Source organism: Saccostrea echinata, unplaced genomic scaffold (assembly GCF_033153115.1).
Source record: "Saccostrea echinata isolate AGI-Se365-2 ecotype Australia unplaced genomic scaffold, CSIRO_AGI_Sech_v1 ptg000054l, whole genome shotgun sequence".
NCBI lineage: Eukaryota > Metazoa > Mollusca > Bivalvia > Ostreida > Ostreidae > Saccostrea > Saccostrea echinata.
Genome location: NW_026889803.1, coordinates 21,099,287 through 21,121,670, shown reverse-complemented (window position 1 = coordinate 21,121,670; position 22,384 = coordinate 21,099,287). Strand labels below are relative to the sequence as shown.

General features: G+C 33.3%; 2 protein-coding genes across 2 annotated transcripts; both read left to right on the top strand.

Annotated features, from left to right (window-relative positions):
• The first annotated feature begins 4,613 nt into the window (after positions 1-4,613).
• On the top strand, positions 4,614-11,348 carry LOC133204728 (mucin-5AC-like). Its single transcript, XM_061340467.1, has 10 exons — positions 4,614-4,692; positions 5,319-5,387; positions 5,643-5,766; positions 7,422-7,516; positions 7,723-7,791; positions 7,917-8,655; positions 8,782-8,943; positions 9,397-9,610; positions 9,773-9,825; positions 10,084-11,348. The coding sequence occupies exons 1-10, from the start codon at positions 4,621-4,623 to the stop codon at positions 11,346-11,348; spliced, it is 2,862 nt and encodes a 953-aa protein (XP_061196451.1). The 5' UTR covers positions 4,614-4,620.
• A 3,156-nt stretch (positions 11,349-14,504) lies between these two features.
• LOC133205144 (uncharacterized) lies at positions 14,505-19,620 on the top strand. The gene is made up of 9 exons (XM_061340890.1): positions 14,505-14,562; positions 14,714-14,761; positions 14,938-15,020; positions 16,100-16,168; positions 16,253-16,376; positions 17,732-17,832; positions 18,777-18,845; positions 18,948-19,314; positions 19,552-19,620. Exons 2-9 carry the CDS (start codon positions 14,716-14,718, stop codon positions 19,599-19,601), a joined length of 909 nt encoding a protein of 302 aa, XP_061196874.1. The 5' UTR covers positions 14,505-14,562; positions 14,714-14,715; the 3' UTR covers positions 19,602-19,620.
• The last annotated feature ends 2,764 nt before the right edge of the window (positions 19,621-22,384 follow it).

Sequence of the window (22,384 nt, the reverse complement as noted above, 5' to 3'; positions counted from 1 at the left end):
AAAAATACCATGGAATTAGAACTCTTTATTGTAAAAGAGCTGAGACAGAACAGAGTTTATTACAAAGTAGTAGAGACTATAAAAAACTTTAAATAAACAGTTTAGAGAACATCAGAAAAATTTTATTAACAAACTGAGAAATTTACGAAGTACTGATGCGAAAGCATATTGGTCATTATTGAATAAATGTGACAGAAAGGGTAGTAAAAATGTTGATCTAATGTGGAATGCTCAGTATGTTGATAAATCATGCAAAATTGGTGTGTTGGTTAAGAATACATTAAGAAATAGTTTTATCCAAGACTGGAATGTAAATGTATTAAATTCTCCAAAATGCCTTAATTATAGAATGTACAAGTGTGATTTGGTTTTGAAAATTATCTAAACATGTTACCAAATGATCTTAGATTATATGTATGTAAATTTCGTTGTGTCAGTCATAACTTGCCAATTGAAGCTGGTAGATTTTATAGTATTGATAGATCTGATAGACATTGTAACCTCTGCAATAACAATTAACTTGGTGATGAGTTTCATTATTTATTTAAGTGTCCTTTTTTTAAGAATGAAAGACAGAAATTTATACCTAGCAATATTTACACAAATCCAAACACAATATCTTTTTTATAATTTGATGAATACTTCTGATATATATGAACTAATAGGTTTAGCTAAGTTTTGTAAAACTGTTCTTAAATTATTTCATGCCTGAACTTCCTACAATGTAAACATTAAACGATTTTTTTTTATACAACCGTCGATACTGTCCATATCAAAGATCTTTTTGTGGTTCATTATGTTAACTGTTCACATGTTGATTTGTTCAATTGTTAAACTCTTATTGTACTAACATACCCCATGTAGGCGCTTTAGTGAAAATAAAAGTTTCAAAGTTTCATGTACAGTGTATATAGGGTTCTTAAGAGCCACAGGTGATTTGGGAGAGGACCCACCCCCTATGTGTTTGCTGGTTGTTTTCCAAAAGAGTGTCTGTGCTTAGAGATGATAGTAGTAACAACATATACATGTAACTTGTAAATATCAAACATGTCTCAAACCCTTCATAAGTTTAAGTATGGTGTGAGATTGCATATATGGACTGAAAGTAATTGTTTATAGTACCGGTCACGCTGTCCTAGTGGTAGGGAGCTCGCGTCGTGATAATGAGGTATAAGGTTCGATTCTCGTTCCCGGAGCCTCGACAACCCTAAGACGTTAAACATTGTCTTTCTAATGAGACCTTAGAAACCAAGGTCATGTAGGCGTTGGTATGACAAAGGACCTTCACTACTCAATGGACCTGAGTGCCCAGTAAAAGCCTAAACTGGAGGCCTTCACCGGTATAATGGTGATGTCAATATGAGCAAATATTTCTTGCAAAGGACGTAAACTAACACAGACTCATTTAATCGGTCCATTGTTTATAGTATATGAAATGAAACAATGACGATGTTCTAATTGCTTTAGTAGGCAAAACTTTACCCACCAAAAGACCAAATTATATCACTAGTCCATGTAATCAGCGTACATGTACCTCTAATGATCATCACACATATTCACGCACACACCCTCACCTTCACACACACACACCCACCCACACACACATTTATTTATATAACTACAGCTCCAACCCATAGTTGAAATCTCGAAATGTGGAATCTGTCTCCTGGCAGTGCAGGAACATCTCGCTAGACCGCTCGACCACCAAGGCAAGTTAAAAGAAACTTGCTTATCGATAGCGAAGGAATTTCTCGCGGTGTCGCCCTTCAAGAATGGAAGTCAGATACAGCTATTCGAAAATAAGTTTTATTAGAGGATAGTTAACGATGCACATTGTCTTTATATCATTTTTATTACACAATGAACCTTAACCCAGAGCTTTAACAATAGCTACCGTAAGTGAAGAAATATTACTATAACTGTTAGTTAGGGAATTTATTGTAAATGTACTTTAAAATAAGTACAATTTGTATCGGTAACTATCCTCTGATAAATCTAATGTTCAAATAGGCGTATTTCACTTCCATTAAATTCTCAATGACCGTGTATTGTTGGGCGACGCTGCAAGAATTCCATTGTCATCGAAAGCAAGATTTGTAACTTACCTAGTTTGGGCTAGCGGTCTAGCATGCTGTTCCTGTACTGCTAGGAGAGATATTCATTAGGTCGAAATTTCAACCCCGGGTTGAGGCGGTAGAGAATATCCTTGTATTTTGAAATTCTCTGCGCTTTTTATATATGTATGAAATCTGATGACAAAATAAATAGTCCAACATTCCATCATTATAGCACCTTCTTGTGAAGTTCGTAGAGTTTTGACGTAGTGGAGATACACGTGTACCATTAATGTTATTTTATATCTGAAACTGTTGGTTAAAATATCTCCTTAAAATACACTCTGACATGGGGATTTATACTGGTTTATTTGAAAAACTGTAACTTATATATGGTAACAAAGTTTAACAAAGAAGCCGTCACGTGCTCAAAAGTAGAATCTGAATTAAAACAATTCAACAATTCGGTTGATTAGATATCCTCTCCTCCATCGAAACTATGAAGTTTGTCAATTATAATGGCAATTCCTTGTCCAAAATACTAATTAATCGTGTTTATCGTCGGAGAATAATGATTATGTAGAGGACATCCATACACAGAAGTTCATTTATACTTATCTACTTATTACAATGTATCTACATGTACCTATATCAATATCTATAGCTTACCTTTGGTAGTTGTCTAATATTTGAGAACTTTCTATAGTTATGAAAATGTAAACATAGAAATGTATTTTTTTTTAAATCCAAAACCTCAAAGATAGAGACTTGTTATGAAAGGAAATGACAAATGTTATTTTTTCCTAAATTATGAATCCCAGTAACGCTTTTCTTTCAAACGCAAGAGATTGCCACAAAATTATAACAGAGCTTTTGATCTCCATGTAACCAACAGAATTTGAATTCGTGATACTAATACCGCGGTAATATGTGCAGACGAGGGTCAATATTAGATGTATATATTTCTGGACACAAGACAAGACATGATAAGACTTTCACAAGCCCCAGTTATATCTATTGAATCAAGTAAATATTACGGTCACCACACGACGACAACAACTATGAAAGGTAGATACTCTTTCATTTCTTTCCGATTACGTGAAAAGTAAGTAACAATACAATGCGTAAACAACACGGGTCAGTGTGAACTTTCCGACCTATTAAATCTAATGTTACATATATTCCTTATGCTTCATTACGTTATCTTAATATAATTTGCATTTTGTCGATAAAGACATCAAAATACTTCTATAGATCTAGAGTTACCTAGCTGTTAATTTCCTTTCCATGATGCGAATTATGTTCATGCAATATTTCTCCTATGCGTTGAATTTTTTTTTTAAAAATATTTACCTGTAAAAATGTGCTATTATGATAATTCTGCATGTAACTCAAATCCTTTATAATTAATAAAATCAAAACTTACCATTGAAAGATTTCTATACTACGGAATGTTAAGTATTATATAAGAAATCAATTTTTGTACAGGACTACAGTAATGTAATTATGCTTCGAACAGATCTTCTATCACATAGTTGTTGGGTTTTTTTTTTCAATGCAAATATGAACAACAAAAGTTTGTAATCATTTATATTTTCTGTCATTGAAATAGTAAATTACAAGTTTAAAACAAAAAATTCCGATACGAATATTGCAGCTCATATTACTTTTTAGCTAGAGGGCGTTTGCAGGGTGCGATGTAATGAATTGTTGACATTCGACTCTCAATCTTCCTATAGTTTTCAGATTAAATCGTAAAATTGCAACCAAATTTCAACCACATGATAATTAATGCTCAATCATTAACTATTGTATCTTACCTGTTAATTTTAGTCTCAAGAAAACAATCAATCTCAAGTATCACTAGGAGTTTCCCCACAAAGATATAACTAGCGTTAATTTATTCAAATAAATGTACCTTACTTATTCTAATGCATGCAGTTGCTTCAGAATCATAGGCCTAATTAGGGGGTAGTTTCATATTAAAGCACGATTGTATTTTCTTATCGAATTATTAATACAGAAGAAATCTTACCTTAACTTGTTTAATCTCTGGACTGCATGGCTACACTGAAATCGGGGACAAAGATGACTCTTGTCTTAGAGGCTGCAATTGATAATTCATTTAGTTTGTAACAGTTGATATACTTCTGATTCTGTCAACAGTTTCTTTACTTTTTTCATAGTACAGCTGTACTTATATTTTAGATTTTCAATAAACTATTAATCCTAAGAGCTATTTGCAAGACTTGCAGTTATGCATCATAATTCGATTAAAAAAAACATATTCCAGAGCAATATGTTAGCATCGTAATCTCATTTACAATTACAGAACATATAATTCTACTCATTCTCCTACTTCAGTTGGACAAAGGTATGAAGTCTTTCAACACTTTTGACATTTTTTGAAGCTTAGAGAATCTCGGTTACAGTAGCTAAACAATTAATAGTAATTTGTCCTGCAACGTAAGACAGAAATCGGTCAAGCAAAATACCAAAGTAGCTATTAACTTGTGAGTAAGAATTGGATGACTGGAGTTAGAGTTTGAATTTAGGGATTTCCTTGATGTGTCTGCAGTGTAACAATGCTGTACAACCTCGGCACTGTCACACAGTAACCTACTGCGCGGAAGATGAGGTTAGTAAAGAACACGTAAGGTTAAGGGCCCACTATCACCCGGTTTTTTTGGGGGGGGGGAACTTCAGAATACTTATCTTTATATATGTTTTGTTAGAGTATTGACCTTTTGAAACAACATATGCAAAATTAACGGGAATCCGCGAATTTGTTCTATATCCGATTTTTTTTTCAGCTTTTGTATCTGACAAGATTCAGTATTTAAGTACGGGTATCAGATATTTTAAAAAAAAAAATCATGATAGACAATATTAAACTGTATTATAGAAAGTGATAAACTGTAAAATGTAAAAACTCTTAATGTAATGAAATATTATAAAATTTAGAAACTTAAAATTTTGTTCCAATCCCTTAATTTCCTCCGACCTTTATCCAATTTGTTAAAAGCAATCAACCTTAATCTTTATACACATTTTCTCGACGTGTTATCATGATAGCATACACAAAATGGGATTAAATTCAGAAGTGAACACAAGTTAATAGTAATCTAGTAATTATTGGCTTACTCAAAGTTTTGTATTAGCAAGACGTCGTCCTTTATCATTTTAGAAAAAAAGTCTTCAATGATTACTTTGTATATGTGAACACACGAATTATGCCGCTTTTCAGCGTTCGCTTCTTAATAGGTGTGTTTTGTTGAAAAAGTGGAGTCTATGTTTGGAGTCCGGTACAACATGGGTTGTCTCCAAGACAGAGCAAGTATACTTCCGTATATTTTTTTATGTTTGGTATTTTCAAATGCTTTTCATTACGTGAAGAAGTTTTATTTTTCTTATTAGCCTATGATGAAAAAAAATCTATTTGCAAGAATGTTGCGTCAGTTCTTTTAATTTTAATTTTATAAATTATTTTCAACATGAATTAGTCAACTGTAAAAATTTTTAATTTTTTTTTTTTTAATATATATAACATTTGTTTGATTTGATTCAATTCATCAAATGTACACTCAGGTTTGCAGAGAGCAAAACCAAACAAATATTATAAAAAACAGTGGAGAGGGAAACCCCCTTCCATATACTTGTACTGAGTGTTGTCAAGCCGATCTCTGTAATGCAGAGGGATGTGGAGAACCAGGTATGTACACTAAACATCCTATGATCCCCACTCATAAACAACCATCACCATTACCCCTCCTAAAGGTGGACTCCAAAGTATCCATGTATACGTAACATCCTTTAATCTCAACACGTAAACAACCATCATTATTATCCCTCCTAAAGGTGGGCATGAAAGTATCTAGGTATGTTCACTAAGCATCGTATAATTCCCACCAAAAGACATCCTAAAACACTCACCATCATTATCCCTCCTAAAGTATCCAGTTATGTACACTAAACATCCTACAATCCTACTCACCACAATTATTCCTCCTGAAGGAAGACACCAGAGTATTCAAGTACGTACACTATATAAACATCTTAAAACGCTCACCATCATTATCCTTCCAAAGTATCCAGGTATGTACACTAAACATCCTATAATCTCCAACCATAAACACTCACCATTCATTATCCCTCCTAAAGGAGGATATCAAAGTATCCAGGTATGTAAACTAAACATCCTATAATCTCCAACCATAAACACTCACCATTCATTATCCCTCGTAAAGGAGGATATCAAAGTATCCAGGTATGTACACTAAACATCCTATAATCTCCAACCATAAACACTCACCATTCATTATCCCTCCTAAAGGAGGATATCAAAGTATCCAGGTATGTACACTAAACATTCTATAATCTCCAACCATAAACACTCACCATTCATTATCCCTCCTAAAGGAGGATATCAAAGTATCCAGGTATGTACACTAAACATCCTATAATCTCCAACCATAAACACTCACCATTCATTATCCCTCCTAAAGGAGGATATCAAAGTATCCAGGTATGTAAACTAAACATCCTATAATCTCCAACCATAAACACTCACCATTCATTATCCCTCCTAAAGGAGGATATCAAAGTATCCAGGTATGTAAACTAAACATCCTATAATCTCCAACCATAAACACTCACCATTCATTATCCCTCCTAAAGGAGGATATCAAAGTATCCAGGTATGTAAACTAAACATTCTATAATCCCATCCATAAACACTCACCATTCATTATCCCTCCTAAAGGAGGATATCAAAGTATCCAGGTATGTAAACTAAACATCCTATAATCTCCAACCATAAACACTCACCATTCATTATCCCTCCTAAAGGAGGATATCAAAGTATCCAGGTATGTACACTAAACATCCTATAATCTCCAACCATAAACACTCACCATTCATTATCCCTCCTAAAGGAGGATATCAAAGTATCCAGGTATGTACACTAAACATTCTATAATCCCATCCATAAACACTCACCATCATTTCCCTCCTTAAGGTAAACACCAAAGTATTTTTTATGCAAATATCCAACATATACATACACACCCATTTTATTACTTCTTTTACAATAAAGGCACTGGCTTGTTTCTCATGATTAATGAATTAGGGATTTTACTCTTAACATGATCAAATTCTTATACAACTGTAATATGGCTAAGATGGGCATCATCGTTAACTGGGTCAACTGTAGCAAATTTATATATCTTGTATAATTTATGTTTCTTCAGAAGATTTTCAACAGAAATATATTAAAAGTTAATTTTTTGGCTCTCAGAAAAATTACCTGACAAACCCTTTCTCCTAAAATACTCTGTAATCAACTCGATAAATGAATCGTTTAAAAAGGGTATCCGGTTGCAAGAGGACCGATTTGTTTCGCCTGTAGCCAACATGATGACTCGAGGGAGTGCCGACAGATTGCTCATTGTAGGGACTCTGAGGTACCTGTAAAATTTATATTTTTAATTATGAGCTTGTGCCTCAATGCTCGATGCTAAAAGTTCTAATCTTTTTAGGTCTACAAAATATCTTTGTTAAGCAAATCTGAAAAAGTACGAAGAAGCAATTTCACTTTGTATCAGTAAATAATGGAATTATTTGACGTATTATTCTACTATTAACAAATTGATAACTAATATATCTACAGTTGTGTTACATTAAAAAAGAGGAAGAATTTGGTGACCAAATATACTCAACAGGATGTATGCCTTTTCAGGTATTTATTTAAAATTCTTTGCAAAATCCTTTGTAAAATATATTGATGGAGTATGATATTGTTGGTGTAAAAATCCGCCATTTTATTAATATTATTATTTTTTTTTTTTTTTTTTTTTTTTGCAGCAATGTCTAAGCGTAGTTCAGAATACCCTAGCAATTGGACATTTGTCTAATTCTCATCACTTTTCAAGACCTTCGACGACAGGAAAACCAACAGGAACTATTATAGACACAACAGTCGCCTCATTTGTAACTGATCAACCAACTGGGATCACAGATAACAATATTCACATGATTAATGGATCAACTATCACTTTTCCTCCAAACTCCACCGTCGTTCCAACTGGAATTACAGAAAGCAGTATACATATGATTGACGAATCAACATCCAACTCACCACACTCAACCCAAGTACCAACTGGAATTACAGACAGCAATATACACATGATTGAAGAATCAACATCCAACTTACCACACTCAACCCAAGTACCAACAGGAATTACAGATAGCAATATACATATGATTGAAGAATCAACATCCAACTCACCACACTCAACCCAAGTACCAACAGGAATTACAGACAGCAATATACATATGATTGACGAATCATCAACGAGTTTACCGTTTAAAACCAAAGTACCAACTGGAATAACAGACAACAATATACATATGGTTGATGGATTATCTACAGGCTTTACAACAACCCCCAAAATTGTCCCAACCGGGATTACCGAAAAATATATTCACATGGTTGATGGATCTTCAAAATCCTCTCCCACACAATCAACCCCTGTTTCTCCAGATATTACAGAGATATCAATTTTGTCTGATCAAACTAACTTTCTCGCAAAGGAATACATTGGTAATGACATAAAATCTTTTCTAAGAAATGTTAAAACTCAAAGAAAAGTAAAAAAAATTTACAAAATGTATTTTTATTACAGTTTTTGGTTTGCATCACGATTTTTTAGATTCTATATAATTATAGGTATATGGAGTTCCAAAAATACTAAATTCCAGTCTCCATCTGTAATGAAACTTACACATTCCAAAAATAGGGCAACAACTTTGAATGGGAGACAGAAGCGGTTTATCTCCTGTCATCAGTGTTGCAGGGGAGATCTTTGCAATGAAGTGTGCAGTCCTAGTAGTACTGTACCCCTTTAATTCTTCAGAAATTTATATTCTTACTATGAAATTGTTTTTAGATGATTTATCATGAATTTAAAAAAAAAAAAAGGATTCTCTATTCCTTTTACTTGTATATTGGACTTTAAATATTTAACTTTTAATTATTTTTTAGACTTAAAAGTGTACATGTTTACTATTTACTTAACTACTTTACTTGACAACATCGATAATGTGTTCACATTAATGCTTTGTCATCCAGGTATCGAAAACATGCATTTCTACAAACATGTATACCATGTATTCAAACACTTGATAAAACACAAATACGAAATTCTCTCTGTTCCTTATAGAATGCGAATTTCGAAATATACAATATTCTAAAAATTTTAATATGTATAATACTTCCTGTATTTCAAAAAGTCGACTTCTGGTCACCTTTCTTATAAGTTTTCCTTTACCACATTATGAACAGGTCCTTTAACACCTACACCAGACTACTTTACGATTTCTCCACCATCCACTCCCACATCAAGTACTGATCGCCAATCAACAACAGCTGCAATACTTACATCTACTCCTACCACATCCACTCCTACCACATCTACGCCTACTAGTACCACATCTACTCCTACTACATCCACTTCAACCACATCTTCGCCTACTAGTACCACATCTACTCCTACCACATCTACGCCTACTAGTACCACATCTTCTCCTACTACATCCACTTCTACCACATCTTCTCCTACTCGTACCACATCCACTCCTACCATATATACGCCTATTCGTACCACGTTCACTCTTGCCACGTCTTCTCCTACTCGTACCACATCCACTCCAAATACAACTACTTCCAGCACTACAACAACAAATTCAACAACATTTCCAGTTATATATACAGGTGCAGTATATAAATTAAACACCCTTACATTTTATGTCAAAAAACCCTTAAACTCAGGATGTCTCTCTCTGCAGTCTTTCTTACTTTTGCTCACCCAAAATAGAACAAGAGACAATGAGACATTTATTTAAGCATGCTCCAAATGTGACTATTTTCTTTGTTCTTATTAACATTTCGAGCAAAAGTAGACTAAGTTTAACTTCAAATCACTGTCTTTCGCAGCTTTTCATATCTTCTGTACCTATTTATTTAACTTAGGCTTGTCTGGTACAGAGTTTCTACTTGCCTTGTCAAAGCATAAAAATCTACAGGATGCAGATAATGTTTCCTTAGTGATTACCTCCCCTGACAATGGAAGAATAAGTGTTTATTTGGAAAATACCAAATCCTTCATCAATATCACCCTAACGAAGGGTAGAAATGCTATCTCGTTAGATCCATCCATTGCTACTTCGGTGCCTTGGAATGAACAGAAAGGAATTTACGTCAAATCTAACGTTAATATATCCGTCCACATAATGGAATATAAAAACGGCAGTGACACTGCCTTTTCAGTGATACCTGTTTCTGACTTATCTAACCGTTACGTAGCAGCAACAGCCAAAGGAACGAACGACAACCCGTCTTTTATTACTGTTGTAGCGCTACATAATAACACAAAAGTAAGGTTTAATCTCAGGTTAGAGGACAAAAACAGATATGTTTATATTAGTCCATGGAGAAACTACCGATATGAAAATGGGGAAAGCTTCAACATTACTTTAAATCAGTACGAGACGTTTCAACTGGAGGTCAATGGAACTGATTTGACTGGTACAGTAATTGATAGTTCTAAACCAGTGGCAGTTTTTTCTGGAGCTGAGTCAACAGTCATTCCATCAACAGTATGTACTCAAGACTGTGAGACTCAAAAAGTTATACAAATGCTACCACCTACAGACGCTTTAGGTACTGATTTCATAATCCCAAAACTGCAAAACAGACACACTTTTACCTATAAGATTGTTTCTTCAGAAGATGGAACGCAAGTAACCGTAAACGGTAAAATTGTTTATCTCCCGACAGTAGGATCTTTCAAAGAATTTGAAACAAAGGCTAATACATCAATTGCTGTTTCCAGCAATAAGCCAATTCTCGTAGTCCAAATGACTGAAACTATGAAATCGGAAAAGGAGAACGCCAGTGGAGCAATGTTAGTTACTCCAGCCATCCAGCAACTCCAAAGTGATTATCACTTTAGTATTCCCGATGGTGGCGAATACAGCCATTTCCTCTCCATTGTAATAAGGAAAGGCCAAGAAGGGGCACTTGTCCTCGACGGCAAACCGTATAGTCAAATAAACGCTACCATGGAAACAGTTGACTTAAATGGACAACCATACGCTGTAATAAATATACCTTTAAATCAACATGATTCCCATGATATAGAAAACTTGCAAGGCAGTCCATTTGGATTGATGGCTTATGGATTTAAGCATAATCAAGGATATGGATATCCAGTAGCGCTAAAATTGACACATTAGTGATCAGCATTTTTTCAACAATAACAATGTGTAAGAACTATACAATGAATTTAAAGTATGGATCTTAAATTGAACAGTTAAAATATAGACACTACCGAAATCGAAGTCTTCAATCGGTGCGACAAGTTTTGAAATTTTGGATGTTATTTACTGTAAAATGTTTCTTTTAATTTTCTAAATTTTAGCTTACACTTTCCTGAAATGAGATAGCATTAAAAATCATCATTTTTTAATGTGTAAAAGGTGAAGATAACGAACAGTTATCAGTCTCATAAATCCAGTAACCAAAACGATTCGTTAACAGGGCAAAAACATGGACCCCCATTTTTGAGTCAGATTATTTCTTTTCGTGCCAGTGAAGGACAGATTATTTATTTCCAAGATCGTCAGGGACAGATTATTTATTTTTTTCTTCACTGAAAAAAGTTTAACGAGCAAATAAAAAAGAAGACCTTATGCATTGGTAAGTTGTAAGCCATCCGTTTGTATGTCTGTGAACAAAATTTTAAAATGCTAATCCTACATTTTGTTTTGTTTTCGATAAAACTTGGTCCAGTGACTAAAGATGTTGCCATGGTTATTAAAATTTGAAATGTTTGTGAAATCTTTTCAAATTTCGTCTTCTCTTAAAGTTTTGGGTTTTTTTTTTCCAAAACGAAGTTTGGTTCACAAGTAATCTACATTATGATACCTAATTCGGTGACTCGGATTTATATGAGCAGTGCTGTCATGGTTAAAGAGAAAGGCAATAGTTTTGAACTATTTTCTAATTCCCTGTATAATTTATGAGTTTCAATAATTGAAGGACCTTTGTGCGATTTTATGATGCCTCGTAATGTTGTACACCTCTGATGAATCGAGTTTTGAGGATATACCACCTTAAACCATATTTTTGTTAATTTTTCTATTTGATTTTGTATAAGTAGAAAAGGTATATTTTTAAAGTACAGGTACTTTATATGTACGTTGTGTATAACCGTAAATAAAATTAGAATTATGTTTGGAATGAAATAGCTTACTTCTCATATAGTTTGGGTTCGAACTTAATCAAACTTGGTACACAAATATAAGACTGACAATGGTATATATCGGTTAAATATTTTGATGAATGAGTTATATAATTTTGTATATGCTTTTAAATGTGTGTAAGCAACATTTACCTGTTTTTCTTGAAAATCGTGTCTTAATGAATCAGAGAAAGTTGGCTACAGAAATATATTTTCTCTAATTTTTATTAATTACTAATGCAATGCCCTTTAATATCCATAAATTTTGCTAAGTGCAAAATCATCTGCAAAAACTGGCAATTCGCAGATACTTTTTTGCTGAATCTCGTACGTCATAAAATAAAAGGAACAACGTCATTTGAGTTAAAATGTCATTTAATGAAATAAATGACGTAAAAAGACGGCATATAGAACAGAATACAAATAATTAATTGACTGGGATATAAAGACAATCAAACAATGGCTAAATCTTACTAGATTCAATGAGAGACATAATGACTAGTCATATACTAGATATCCCAGTCAATACAACTTGAAGGAAACTTACTACATAAACTAAAAATAAATCTTACAAATCATAATTGTAAAATATTACAGCCAAAAGGTGGTCACAAAAGAGTCACAAGCAAACATACATGCTGCTTAAAGAATGTCCTTTGTTACATGGTTCAGTATTAAATAATAAAACACAATTAAGTCCCTCTTGCAGGTAAGTACAATATATTGATATTATATTCTTTGTCTGTTGGAAAAGTTCTATATCGAGTAAGGTTCAATTTTACATAAAACTAGCCTTGTGTCAAAACTATGAACTTTCAGCAAAATGGTTCACATACGAACACATTTCTTTCTCCTGGAACATCTTAATTATGGATTTTTATTTATTTTATTTATTTTTTTTTTTTTAATTTTAATTTTTTATTTTATTTATTTATTTGATTGAATTATTGCTATTTGTTTCCATGTTGTTCTTCGTTGAAAAATTTTCAAATATGACTAAATATGAAATCCTTAGGCAGGGCGAATTAATCAGGTTATAGGGACGTTGAAAATTCCTTCAAAATATAATTCGGTCACTGATAAAGAATTGGGCCGAAATCAAGCACAACTTAAAGTGAAATAACCCTCTGCTCTGAATTTCACCATTTTTTTTTAAAATTCCAATCATTGATTTTCATCAACAACAATAGCAATATATTGAAATGGAAAATAGTTGAAGTATGAACTGTTGGTTACTTTTTCAGAAATGAATATTATGTTTAATTAGGATATGAAGAAAATTTGAGACAGTAGATATAAATATCAATACTAGTAATTTATTATCGTAACATAAAATTAAAAATTGAAGGTATTTATATATGAAAATAAAACTTAGTGTCATACATATTAAAATCATATTAGAAAACTTAATGAGGTGTGCTTTTTAAATCAGAATATCACATTGTTATCTGTGCTTGAAAAAAATGCATCAAACACAAGAGTTATCTTTCCATTTACAAGAGTTATTTTTCTTCAAAATTCTTTTTAAAAGGAAAAAATGCAAAATTTAATGAAAATTCTACATGTGGTACATGATAAATTACTGTAGCATTTTAAAAAAAAAATATTTATTGAGTGATAGAACTATCTCAGTCTTAACAGTTGAAAATAAAATGAGTGTAAATGTTTTATATCAAATATTATCGGTACCTATAAAAAAATATTGGCAAAAGAAAATAAACGTCAATATTTGCAGCATAAAGTAGGCTTAAATAAATGCCTAATTGACTACCAGTATATAATGGTCCTCATTATTAACTGTGGTACAACAATTCACCGAACAGATAGGAATTATTTCGTAGGGCAGTTATCTCTCATATCAGAGAGACATTCCACCTTAATTTACATCAACTATCAAAATCATTATAAACATTCAGGAAGGAGACACTGACCATGGTATAGACACATAGTCAAAAGTCAAAATTCAGTCGCTGTCAACAGGTACTCACCTGGTTTGACCTACTTTTATGGGCGATCGAATAAGTAAATCTTACACCTGCTGTCATTTCTTTTCCCTAGCAATAACGATGTCCCTTTTATTGACCTTCTTTCTGCAGTTTCCATTGTCCGAAAGTGAGGTATAAAATTAAATACTATGTTTTGTGATTTATGAAAGAAATATGCCATAGCTACGAACATACACGCATATTCTGCCAAGAAGAAGAGCGGTAAGTCACTATCTCTTCGTATGCTCTATATACGTGTCAGAGTTAAGGCATTAAGGTTATATATTATCTAAATAGTAAATTACAATACTGTAGATTTCAGATTTGTAAATTACATCATAATTTTACAATGTTCATTTTTTATCTTTTGTAGATATGTTGTTCATTCTTGTGTTCCTCAATATCCTCTCGGTCAAACTTGGTACAACGTCTTCTTGTGAAAAAAAATCTTGCTTTATAACAGAATTGTAAAATTTTGGAATTTCATTAACATATTCTATTTTTTGACTGAGAAATACACAAACTTTCATTATGACTGTGCATTTTATTTCTATGTATATATGTTTTCGTACCAGTAATTCTATATTTCTTCAACAGTTCTGTCACTTATGTGTCTATCCTGTAGAGAGTCTATCCAACCCCGCCATTGTCATAGTATAGCTTACTGTGCCGAGGATGAGGTACGTATGGATACTTTGACTGTGTACTGTTTCTTTGTTAATGTTTCCACCTCTGGCTTTAGTTCATGACCAACGCGGAGATGTATCTGTTTCTGTTTTACTCACGTAAGAAGCTGAGTGCCTTTTCCCCCTTTTCCTTTCATTTGAAAAGCTTTTTATAAAAAAAATTTGCAAAGCTTACAAACAATTCACACAGATTCTCATAGAGCTATTATATTGTTTTACCTTCTCTTAAATCACAGAAGCCAAATGCTCTAGTGAGCTTTTCTGATCGAAGTTTCTACGACATATGGTGTCTGTTAACTTTTTTATATTTTGAACCACTGAGCAAATTTCAATCGCTCTCCACAAAATAGGTTTTGGTGAAGAGGATTAAATTCATTCGAATAAAGGACCATGTTCCCCTCCATAAGAGGAAGTAATAGATAGGTTAGAATCCGTATAACAATATCTGAAGAACCACCAAACTAGAAACAAAGACAAATTCAGAGCTCTCTAACTCATAATGCAGACTCGGAACAGTTCGATTTATGGCCATTGAGGGTGGGATTGAGCCAAAACAAGGAATAAAAATTTCACAAAAGAAATCTTTGAAAAACTTCAATCGTTTGAGGAAGCATGACAAATCCATAATTATGCTAAATGTATAAGTAATTTTATGTGTGTATAGATTAAATTTTATTCATATCATAGCCTCTAAAGCCAGGTTAATTAGGCTACCAAAGGTTATCAAGGTCTTTTTTCTTGGTAGATTAATATTGAAAAATCCTCTCATGAACGACAAAGGTGTAGGACTGTATGTTGGAATTAATCTTAAAAGATTTTTTTATATTGTACCACAGACCATAATTATTAAGATCAATGTGTAACTATCCTTAAGTAAAATATATTTATTATTGTTCATGTGATGGTCTCTGAGGCTTAGAAGGTTCAATTATTGGGAAGGGCAATAAAACTTCATAACACGAAAACAAAACAAGTATACATTGCAAACTAAGTTACAAACCTCACTATTCTCGGAGCCAGGATGAAAAATGTAATTCATGTGAGCATTGTGGCCCAAAGTCATTTTTTTAAAGGTTTGCTTCGTAGAAAGAGTTGAATCACTTTATGGTGTAAGGTTTAACACGGGCTGCCTTCAAAGACAAGTGAGTTAAACTTCATCTCACTTTTTGTTTAAATATGGTTATCATTCATGTATGTTTATGTATATTTATGTATAATCCTCTTAGGTTTGCAGAGAACAGAATCAAACTCTTCACATACATGGAAATGATGACGGTAATCTTCGCCCGCCCACGTGTACGGAGTGCTGTGATACTGACCTCTGTAATGCTCAGGGGTGCAGTGAACCAGGTAACACAATGTATTTTAAAAGTATTTTAAATGCCGCTTGGATGCACTTCTAATTAATTTTTGTACAGCCAAATGTGCTTTAAGTGAGTTAAATGTTAAAAGATTTTTGCATCATTTGCACCGATTTTCTCTAGAGTACTCTTTTTGACTCTTGTGAATTTCACCTTATGCTCCTTGAATTACTGCATGTTTTTATCTCTTTTTTGTGTTGCTGCGAAGCTCAATATTATTATATCACCTACATATTGAGTTTATGTCTCCCAGTTGATTCGATTAGCAAGAGCATTTTTAAGAACAATTTCTAAAACGAGGCAGGCTATTGACAAATAAGTTGATTATACAAGAATATCAACAATCTCGTTTAGACCCATTTTTTTCAAATTCTTTGGTCGATATAATGACCTTCTTTGCAAATACAATTTATCGTTAAGTTCAATGGTGAATGACGTCTTTCATACAAATTGTTAGGTCATTATTTTCACACTTTAACCGATGGGGGATGCTGACTTCGAATTCTCCGTAGTACCTGATCCCACTTCTGTTGTCATAGGTTCGTGTTAGCTCTGCTCACAATTTGTATTTGTTAATTGGAATTTGGAGCAGGATCACTGTTCGTTATCTTTACATTCATCTTACGATTTCTTTGTGAGAAAATGGGTTTGTATTATGTAATCCTCTGGGTAATTTTTCCGTGAAGGATGCTCTGAAATCTCTTTGTGTGAAGGTGGTTTTGTATTATATGTTTCGGCTCTTTCTTTATCTTTTTCTTTATGCATTGTATGTTATGGTTTTTCTAGGAGAGGAGTTGGGGTGGTACGCAAACATAAAAATTTAATGACATTGTTTCAGTGAATATGCTAATATGAACATTTGATCTGCACGCATATTTACTATGACGCCCTACCAAGAGTGACTCCAATGTCATGGAACAGTCTGCAGAACATATGTTGTTCATAAAATCATGTGCAGTTATAAACGTTGTCTATTTCTTATTTTGAAAACTTCATTATGTCATGGTAGTTTCTATAATGTACTGTTGGCTCATCATAATCTCTAAGAATTCTTTTAAGACGGGTATGGTTGCATAGGAAGTATAAGCGAGTCATATCTTACAATGTAGGTTTACTTTGTTTAAATATCCGTCAATCACTAAATATTGATTTTCATCATCAGACACAAAATGAAAAGTAAGAAATAGGAGATTTGGCAACTCCTATACTCCAAAACATATGCGCTCTTTTTTTTATGGAACATCAACTTCCTCAGTATAATAGGGTCATACATAATGAATGCCATTTTTAAGGCTACACTTCAATAATTGAGTTATTCATACGGTAATATGTATTTGTTTTTAGGGTACCCTCCACTGAGTAGAAGAGGACCTGTCTGTTTAGCTTGTACTCAGCACTTTGACAGTCAAGAATGTCAACAGATAGCTCACTGTAGAGATTCTGAGGTGAATAGAATTTTTTGCACAACGCTTGTTTGCTTGAACGTTTTTTCACGCAAGGTGCTGATTCAGACCTGTACTCGGCACTTGTTGCCAAAGAGCAGTGAGGATCTTTTCGTGCCAGCACATACTGTTACACAATACCTCAGTTTATACGGCCTCATCCGAAGGACCTGTTTCAATGTTCCGCACTGGGATTCGAACTAGGGATGTCAATTTTATTCGGACAGCTTAGTCGAATAGTCGGAGGCTTTAGTCGAACGATAGTCGAGTACTCGTTGAAATTTCAATTATCATGTCATTTTTACTGTTTGTCTTTTACAGACTGCTTCTACAATATGTATTAACGCTATCGCCATTATACAACGAATTTTTGAATCGTAAACATTTACGTAATGAAAAATAAATGTTTCAATGTATTGATTTCAAATATAATATTTATTGCACATTTTATATAAATGCAGGTTATCAAACACTCGCATTAAATTTTGCCCTTTCTTTTCATAACGCTAGACCCCCTAATTCGAACCCATGACTAGAGGCCCCAAAAGGATAATTCAAGCATCTTGATTTAGGAGAGTCATTACTTGAAAGATCCTAGGCGGAGTCGGTAGAATACGGGGACATAAAGTGAAAACAGAGGTTTAAGCGAGGAAAGAGTCCAAGATTGCCTCTTCCCTCGTGTTGTTTAAGTAGCTGATATATCAAAACGTTTTTTCTCAAATGTATAGTTTTTTACATTCCGGGAGCAAATCCCTGTGCTCTAAGTGAAATAATCTTGCAAGGGACGTAAATATGCTTGTTGTTTATTTTTAATTTAACCTCCTTGACATGATTATAAAATATCACCAAGTTATTAATTTCCGATACTATTATGAAGAAACCGCAGGCGTCATTTTACTTCTTTTAACCATTTAGTATCACACATGTATATTGTGTTTCAATTTCAGCTGTGTTTTATAAAGGAGGAATCTGAATTCGGTGATAAAGTTTATTCTTCTGGGTGCTTGCCATTTCAGGTACATTTTGAATTCCTCATACAATTTAAGTTTAAACATTTTGAAAAATAAACTGTAATTCTAAATTCTAAATTCTAAACTGTCGTCGTTGATTACAATCAGCAATGTATAAGCATTGTGTCCAATACTCACGCCGTGTTGGATTTATCAAATATGCATCATCACACATACTCAACAACAAGAAAAGCGACTACACAATTACCGACGTCAAGGACAACTCAAGCAACAACACAGCTACCGACGTCAAGGACAGCTCAAGCGACAACACAAATAACAACAGGGACAACTAGACCAACATTACCAATACTGACTTTTAGGCCACATACAGCAACACCTATTTTATCGACTACAACTGATGCAGATCCAGTTCCTATAGTTGGTAGGAGAGAAAACAATAGACAGAGAAGGTTTACATCTTGTGAACACTGTTGCCGAGGCGATTTGTGTAATAATGTCTGCGTACACTACAGTAAGGATTTAAGTTCAATTTAGTTGTCTTCTTGGCCCCGGGGCCATAAAACTTAGATGAGCTCACTTTTTATCTTAGTCTCACTTCTCCATAAGGAATCAATAGTGGAAATGTGAGACTGAGATCAAAAGTGAGCTCATCTAAGTTCTAGGACCCCGGAGTCTGATAATACAAATTTAGCAGAGTATAACTACTACCTTTTGAAATGCACAAGTTTAACCTTTAATCTTTTTTCAGGCAAAATAACTCCTACACCACACTATTTCACTGGATCACCAAGCGGTTGAGGAAACCCGGAATTTTCTGTTAAATTTTGTTTTCAAAATAAATATGCTTTATTGCAATGAATTGAAACTTGTGACTCTGTTGTGCCTATACTTTTTGTTGCAAATGACAAAAACTTTTTCAAGAGCATTACCCTTTTTATCTTCACAGAATCTTGTAGAATCTTGGTATATGGTTTTTTGTGAGTAGTTTTAGATTAAGTGCGTATTTGGTTACGGTTCATCAACTTTTTTTAAGAAGTCTAGCTTTAATTGGAAAGTTTAATGGAACAGATTTTTTTAAATAAAAAGCAGAGTCCAAATAACTTTGCATTCTACATATATTCAAACGCTGTTCCCTGATTTAATCTAATTCTGGTTAAAGTGAAGGCGTGTATTGCTTTTTTTCTCCGTCATATCACGTCCGACTATGCTTTTCAATCAAGAGCGATTAATTAGACTATTGACACAGGTCTTCTAGCCACCCCCAACCCCACTCCCTTGAACATCCATTCCACGAGGAATCGTTGGATTTTATTTTATTTTTTTTTTTGTGATATTAAGTTATTTTTCTGAAACTCAATGCCGGATTTAGGTGGGAATTGCACCTCCTACACTGTAAAAAATGATGTTTAACTTGTGTTTAATTTTTAAACAGTCGTGTTTTACAATTAAACATAGTGTGTTTAAACACAAAACATTAGCGTTTAACATATAAACACGACTATTTAAACTGGTGTTCAATAAGCAGGATGTTTAATCATCCATCTTAAACACGTGATGTTCATATGCATCAAATCAAGAAATAAATTAGGTGTTGCTTCTCAGTATTATCTGTGTGCATTTGCCATTTGTACAATTTCTTAATTTATGAAGTAATTTCGCACATAATAGTAGATATTTTTCGACACAGAAAAAAATACGAATAGCCAGGCAATATGTTGACTTTAGATCATACTTAGAGCAATTACAATTAACATTAACTTACAGTAATTTTGTGCCAAGAATTCAATTTGTTTATAAACTGTTAAAGGGGAAAGAGAAACAAATATCATGATGATTTTTATAATTGTATCAATATTTTAATCACCGGTGTTTAACACGAGTGTTCATTTCTTAACCATATATATTTATAAATTAAACGCATGGTATTTATATAGAAGTTGCAAATTAAACACCAGTGTTTAAAACGTTATGATAGAAAATGACGCAGTTGATTATGTCATAAAATGCCATTTGAACGCAGAAGATGTAGAATCACGCATATACTGACAAGAAACACCATATCTAACAAGGAAACAGGAGGTATTTATACATTTCTTTATATAAAATCTGATAAAAAAGAATCATGTTAAATACATTAGAGATCTATAATCATGCTTTTCATCTATGAAATGCAGGATTGTTCCCTATCGTTAATTAGTAATCGTCTGAGTGCAATACGGCCATGCGCAGCTGTATAGACGATAAAATACTGTAGTCTTTTTAATACTTTGTGATATCTAATTAATTTGCAGGGACATTTATCTGTTATTGTGAATCCTGAGAAGCATACATTACCTGATAAAGGAAAGGGATTTTAAACGAAGATCATACTTAACCTTGAGAGGTGAGTTTAAAGAGCATTTCAAAGAAAAGGGGTCAACCCCCCCACACACACACACATACACAAACACCATTGATTCCTGGTAAGTAAATGTAATCGAATTACCCGCCTTTGGTAAACCTTATGCTCCCCATCACGCATTGTTATGATTATTTGCTGACCATACACAACACATAAACGTTAACAACATGCAATGATACTATAATCGCGCATATACCAACAATAATTTTCACCTCCAGCCCGCGCCGTACATGTATTCTTTAAGGAAACTTTACATTTTTGGGGTGTGTCTTGTTTACATGATAGAAAACGCCTTGAGTAGCCCCCCCCCCCCCTTAATTGTTGCCGTTGGGCTGCTCCTGCAGGTACATGAACATTTAAATTTTAAAGTGTGTACACTGTTTGTACGCTTCTATGATTTATTTGTATTGCAGATTTTTATTTCAAACTTGTTTCTCAGTATGTATTCTATAATTAAAATTGGCGTGAAGAATAACAAATTATTTTTTTTTCTCAATGTATTCTTTTACAGATAATTTTCTGAATTTGCATAGTGAATATTTTTTCATCTTTCTATTTTTCAGGATATTTCTGATGAGAATAAGGAACTAAAACTACTTGGGTGAATACAGTTTTGGAGAATGGAAAGCTAGAGATCATCATCCGTTGCAGAAGAATCTGAATTTTTCACACAACCAGAAGAGCTAGACTGTTTAATTTGGTTAGAATATTATATGAAATTTAGTGAGTGATACCCGGCAGCTCCTGTCTAGTTGCAAGAATATTTAATGAATTAGTCCTTTATAGGTCAAAATTGGAAAATTTCTTCATTTGGTTAAAACTCTGAATATCAATGAAAGTAAACTTGTAGCATTTACAACTGGATTTATTAGTGTAATACATATATATCCCGTACCCAGACAACAAATAACATTTTCAGTCTTTTTGAATTATATTTATTTATAAATTTGTTTGTTTTATTTAAAAAACAAAAGGATGTAAAGGACGACTTGGCCCTTTTTAAATAATGTTTCAAAATTTTACTCTTGAAAAATATTTCATTTTACTAAGCGATAATGTATGGGGTTTTTTCCTATTTCAAAGACCCCCCCCCCCTTCCCGCCACCAATTTTATTGGATTTTAGTTGATATGCAGGTTTTACATGTTCATGCTAGTCTGTTTTGATATCATAATTCTGTT

Bases quoted from the DNA above. Each gene is read 5' to 3' on its own strand.
- LOC133204728 (XM_061340467.1), top strand. From the start codon at position 4,621: ATGTGTCTGCAGTGTAACAATGCTGTACAACCTCGGCACTGTCACACA. The intron at 7,792-7,916 runs GTATTTATTTAA...TTTTTTTTGCAG, and splicing joins CAGGATGTATGCCTTTTCAG to CAATGTCTAAGCGTAGTTCA. The intron at 8,656-8,781 runs GTAATGACATAA...ATATAATTATAG, and splicing joins TCTCGCAAAGGAATACATTG to GTATATGGAGTTCCAAAAAT.
- LOC133205144 (XM_061340890.1), top strand. From the start codon at position 14,716: ATGTTGTTCATTCTTGTGTTCCTCAATATCCTCTCGGTCAAACTTG. The intron at 14,762-14,937 runs GTACAACGTCTT...TTTCTTCAACAG, and splicing joins TATCCTCTCGGTCAAACTTG to TTCTGTCACTTATGTGTCTA. The intron at 19,315-19,551 runs GTAAGGATTTAA...ATCTTTTTTCAG, and splicing joins TAATGTCTGCGTACACTACA to GCAAAATAACTCCTACACCA.